General features: G+C 41.1%; 1 protein-coding gene across 2 annotated transcripts in view; it reads right to left on the bottom strand.

Moving 5' to 3' along the window:
* Nucleotides 1–6141, bottom strand: part of Sema5a (semaphorin 5A) — a 424233-nt gene that overhangs the window by 124736 nt on the left and 293356 nt on the right. For both annotated transcript variants that reach the window (XM_055618999.1, XM_055619000.1), the window contains one exon: nucleotides 2582–2867. In XM_055618999.1, the coding sequence (XP_055474974.1) occupies nucleotides 2582–2867 (286 nt within the window). The remainder of the gene's footprint in view (nucleotides 1–2581; nucleotides 2868–6141) is intronic.

Genomic DNA, 6141 nt, shown 5'->3' with positions numbered 1-6141 from the left:
TATATATATATATATATATATATATATATATATATATATATATATATCCATGTATATATGTGAACCACATGCATTCCTGGCCCCCCACAGAGACCAGAAACAGCATCAGATCTTCTGTAATTAGGGTTGAAGATAGTTGTGAAGTGTCATGTGGATGATGGGAACCAAACTCTGATCTTATACAAAAGTTTCTAATGCTCTTCTCTGCCGAGCTATCTCCTAGCTCTCAATCATCATGATAGTAAACACAAAAACCCTCAAAGCAAACAAACATTGCAGTAGTAATCCATTTCATGAAGTCCACTCATGCCTAAAGTTAAGAAAACTCCACAGTCCCCAGTTAAAAAACAAAAGAAAGGCTAAGCTGGCATTCCTCTCTTCAGAGCTAAGAAACAGCCACATAAAGTTATAGTTTCTAACTGAAGTGAGAGAATGTCTATCTCTGTCTCCCTTCTTTCATTACTCCCTCCCTTTTTCTTCCTCTCTCTTGCTCTTCAATAATGTTGCTCTATGCTGAAAAGCTAGGATGAAAGCCAAGCCATGAAAGGAAGGAGGAGTGAGGCATATTATGAAGTTGGCGAATAACAGAACAAGTGTGATGGGGAGTCTTGTCTCTCCGGACAGAAGGTGATGTTGGATGGCTTCTGGTGTGGTGAACATTTGTGACCCAAAACAATACTTGAAACACTTTCACCCCTCTAAATCATTTGTTCTCGACCTGTGGGTCATGACCCCCACAGATATTTTGCATTTCAGATATTTACATTGTGATTCATAATGGTAGCAAATTAGAGTTATAAAGGAGCAACTAAATAATCTTATGGTTGGGGGAGGGGTCACCACAACATGAGGGGCTGTATTAACTGTTGTAGCATTGGGAAGGTTGAGAACCGCTGCAATGGACCCAGCTTGGAATTCCACAGATACAGTCCCAAAAGAACTTTTGAAATGGGAGCTATTGCTGTTGTTATTTCTGGTTCAGAGCCAGCGAATGGACAGCTAAGTAAGCCAAGCTCCCACGGTGTTTAAAATTGATGTCAACTGAGCCACTGAACATTCATCTTGTGCAGCCGACACTGTTTCTTAAACAAGGTTTTGGGCAGCAAATCAACTTTAGAAACCATAAATTGTTTTTTTATGAAAAAGAAAATCCTCCAGTAGTAAAAATGATTCTGGGGTTGAAAAGCAGATCTACAACAGAGGTGGCCACTGTGAAGGGAGAGGTGGCAAGCCAGCCCCGTACTACAGTTTTCTAACTTCATAATGAGAGAAGAACGTGCAGTGAATGCTTATATCCAGTGAACATGGATGGACACTCATGGCAAGAGTAGAGGAAAATGAAGTCAGAGGCCATGGCAGAAGGTCTGAATTCCCTGGGACAGGCTGACTAGAAAGAATGCCCAGGACTGGCTTGCTCTGACTTCAGTGAGAGACCTTGCCTCAAGAAATAAAGCAGATGGGAGAAGACATCCAACCTCAGCCTTGGGCCTCCAAGCTCATGCACATGCATGCTGGAAAACATGTATACCCATCCACGTTTGAATACGTATGCATGCACTTCTGAACACACATCACACATATGTACATACACATGTAAACATTAAGGAAAAGTACAGAGAGAGTGGAGAAAACATCACAGGGTAATCCATTGCCTAGTTTGGGCAGAGATAAGATTTCCCAGGATTCAGGTCAGCCTTCAACAGTGAAACAGGAATGAAGCCAGGGATGTGGGTCAGTATTCCAGTTATGAGCACTTCCCATGCATCTACTTTGAAACCTTTACTATGGAAGCCATTGCTTGGCTTTTGTCTAAAGCCAGGTTGGAGCTCCAGACGAGAACTTGCACAGTAGAATTGTAACCAGCACTGTTAATATAGAGGAGTTCCCACATGTTCCCTAAAATTCCCAGAGAGGCAGGAGATGCTCCGAGGGTTTCACACAAGACTACAGCTAAGGAAAGGAAAGCCAATGCAGGGTCATGAACCATCCCACCAAGGAAAAGCTGAACAAGGGCTCTAGAGACTTCCCAAGTTTTCCTATCCTGTATGTTGAGAGATTTGGAGGATCTTCCCTCCTAAGAGAAACACAAGGTGCTATGGGGGAAAAATAGCAGCTGCATTTCAAGGAGTTGCAAAGGTCCAGGTAAGAGTGTTTTGATCACAAAGCTAAGACTTTCCAGGCAGTAAATACTGCTTTTACTATGCAAAAATGCATGGCCTTTCTAAAACTAAAATATGCATCTGATATCTAGCTACTAGTACCTCACAGTGAATGTCCAGAATACACTCACTAACCAGGAAGGAACAGTTCGTAATACAATAATTTGCTATTACTTTTTCCTAGGGACACATAAAAAATATTTTGAATTAGCTTTCCTTTCTAAAGCAAGTCCCACAAAGCATGTATCTTTACCCAACATTTAATTCGTACTGAAAAGACTCTTTTTGTCGTTCTTTGGCTGTTAGCCCAGGAAAATAAAAAACTTCCTCTGGAACAACTTTAAACCCTCAGAGGTCAAAGAACAAAAGGCTCCTTCAGAAAAAGTGGAAGGAAGAGAGAGGGCGCACTTCCGGGTACATACACGTTGGTGGTGAAGATGCCATAGATCAGGTCCAGCTCCGGCAGGAAAAAGGTGCCCTGCAGCTCGTTGTAGTAGAAGGGCACCTCTCCAGGCCTGGAGCAGTTGAGGCGAGCCTTCATGAAGGTGGTCCAGGTATCCTCCAGAAGAAACCGCCCTCCAATGTCATTCTTGCAGACCCGGGCCGCCCTGGAGAACACTGTCTTCCCACAGTCATGCTCCACGGCATTTTCTCGGAAGAAGAAGTAGGTGAAATTTCCGATGTCGTAGGAAGACACAAAGTTTGGTTCTGGAAATAGGGAGAAAAAAATATCAGTGCCATATGCCGTTCCTTTCTTTAAAAGTCTTATCTGGAAACTTATTTTTTTTCCCAAAGGAAAGATGGTTCTGTTTGACAACAATTACATAGAAGAAAGAGAGAGAGAGAGAGAGAGAGAGAGAGAGAGAGAGAGAGAGAATTACATACAAGAAAAAAAGAGAAAAATGAGAGGTTCTGCAGACAGCTTACCAATACCTGCTAAGGAAATGTGTGGGTGTGCATGTATCTTATTAAGAGATGAAAGTGTGATTCTTGTCCCAGCCATCCCGAGTTAAGTCTGCACCCATGTTCACAAGGCAGTAGTGCCATCAGAAGCTTATGTACTTACGAATATATGTATGTACAGATGAATGTGACAACAATTAATGACAAAGGAGGCATTGGACTTGAAAGAGAACAGGGAAGGGTGTATGGGAGAGTTTGCAGGGAGGAATGGGTAAAGGGAAATGATCTAATTACATTGTAACCACAAAAAATAAAAGAAAAATTTAAAAATGAAACAAAACAAAACAAACAAGCAAGTAGCACATGTTTCCAGATCAGTATGTCCCATTGTCTGAAGGTCCTTTCTCATGTTTCAGGAAGAGAGGAAGAGAATAAGATACAGAGGACTGAACCTGTTGGGGAATACTGGATTCAAAAGTAGCCATTGTGCAAGACGACACTTAAGCACATATGCATATTATGGATATAATTCACATGCTTTCACTAAGGTTCTTAAAATGATTTTTTGAAGGCAAAAACTGAATCAAACACTCATACTGCAAGGTTGATACCCTGAATTAGCTTTAGCATCATGGTTACTATGGTGACAACCACAATTGTGACAATCAAGCCTTGTTTCCTGATTTCTAGGTCACCAAGGGAATCCACAGAGAGGGAAAATGAGTGTTGAAACAGTCTGGAAGCTTTATGGACTCATAATCAGCGGAAATAGTGGAATTTAGAAATGCAAAAATCATGGCAAAGCCTTTATTTAACCATCAAGCTTATTAGGAATTTGGGAATCAGAATTTTACACATAGCATTTAGAGTGTTATCTTCTTAACTTGGGATTGAGCCTAATGACAATGGAAATGCTCACGTGCCCTAATTCTTTCCTTTAAAAACTCCAGGAAGCAGTTTCACCTCTCCTTCGTTTACTTCCATGGCAACTCAAATAATTCATTAGACATCAGAATTTTATGGTGCAATTAGTATAATCATGGCAACAACCTTTGTTGTTCAGAATTAATGGAGAGAGGTACTGTATCTACAAGGCTTCACTTTTAGGGACAATCGCTTTGTTACGGACCATTCACCTGGCCCTGTACTTGACAATGTCTGATTGATCACACCAGTTTGCATTCTATTGGCAGAATGACTGAGAATGGTCTTGCAAGCAAGATAATCCTGCAGTGTTAGTAGGACACACATGGGCTCCTGCAGGAGCATAGTCAAGGGATAACATCAACACTGATCCTACTTTCAACATGTCCCGCAAACTGTCAACAATTTTCAACCATCTCTCTCATCAAAAATAGAAAAATAACAAATAGCACATTTATTCTACTTTTCCCTTTAGCTCCTTTTATTGCTCCTGGGCCAATTAAGTAAATCGAAGGATACACAGAAATCTTGACAAGAATTGATTTAGTTGCTATGCCACCAAGCACTTGTGCTTAGGTCACTGTTGACTTTTACCTGAAATAGATGCATTAGAAATAAACAAACTAAATCGCACTAAAGCATGCCATGGATAACAGATGTATACACAGTTACTGTACGCTTTAGAATCTCAGAGAGACACTCATGAGGTCAAGTGTCTGTACAGAACACAAATCAAACACAGAGGGATTTTAAAATAAGGCCAACTAAGAACCTCCAAGAGAGAACTATCATGGAAATAGATACCAAAATCAAAGCCTGGGACCAAAGGCAAAGATATATTTAGTATATTTAAAGAAAAGAGTCTTCTCTATTAAGAGCTTAATAGAAAAGACTCCTAACTAATTTCAGAATCTTTCCTGAACCCAGGCTCATATGGCCAGATTACAATTTGAGAGGTATATCAAAAACAAGCAAAATCATTCACCAACCACATCACCACCACTATCAATAGCAACAACAAACCCCATGTGAACTGGAAAAGATAAGGGCTGATGAGATGGCCTAGCAGTTAAAAGTATACACTGCTCTTCCAGAGAATCCAAGTTTGGCTTCCAGTATCCACATAAGAAGGCTCCCACCTGCTTATAATTCCAGCTCCAGGGGACCCACGTGTGTACATCCATACACATATGCATATAATTAAAAATGATAAAAAATAAAATCGATAAAATATAGATAATGCCAGAATGGGATGTGCCCTGCCTGAGGCTAAGGTTAACAGTACTCAACTGAAAAGTGTGAGGTAGAATTCACCAAGATTTATCAACACCCTCACAAACAATCACTTCTGCCATTAGTACGGGGTTGAATATGTGTGCTCTTTCTCTTTGATACGTAACTGCTATCGACTAGGAGAAGGACCACAAAGGAAATGATCTGTTGTGTTTCCTCCACTGGTGTTTATTAAAGAAATAGCCACAATCTAAGGGACCAGTTCTTGAGCCATCCTGTGAGCAGTGCTCTGTGACATCAGACTTACAAAGACTAGAGAGACAGGGCCTGGGTTACAGATGCTATTTCATACTGGAGGTTATGGCCGGGTTGAATAACTCAGCCACGTTCACATGCCAGCACTGGGGGTGGTGAGGGAGCTGAGAACCCCAAATCAGTCTGTGTAACCTTAGAGCCTGCACATCAGTTGATAGTTACAAAGGAGTGAAAAGAAATGTTATAAAACAAAACATGATAGTCTATCAGTTCTTCAAAACAGGACCAGAGGGCCAAGCACCTCTCTCAGTAGGTAAGAATACTTGCTATGAGAGAAAGAGAACCTGAGTTCAAATCCTCTGTGCCTTTCCAACTGCCAGACATGGAATATGAGTATTTGAGGGCAGAGACAGGCGAGTACCAGGAGTCCACTGGCCAGCCTGCCTAAACAGAATGTTGAGTTGCGTTTTCAGTAACAGACCCTGTTTCAAAAACTAAGGTGGAGAGCAAGAGAGTAAGACACTCCAGATACTTCTGTGGCCTCCACAAGCTCAAATACAGACTTGTGTACTTGCATAGGCATGTACCCATACTCTGCACACATAATATACAATATACTAACACACACACACACACACACACACACACACACACACACACACACACA

Source organism: Psammomys obesus, unplaced genomic scaffold (assembly GCF_907164565.1).
Source record: "Psammomys obesus unplaced genomic scaffold, mPsaObe1.curated_primary_1811, whole genome shotgun sequence".
In the NCBI taxonomy this organism is placed as follows: domain Eukaryota; kingdom Metazoa; phylum Chordata; class Mammalia; order Rodentia; family Muridae; genus Psammomys; species Psammomys obesus.
The sequence above is the reverse complement of the archived record's forward strand: the minus strand, read 5'-3'. Positions and strand labels throughout refer to the sequence as shown.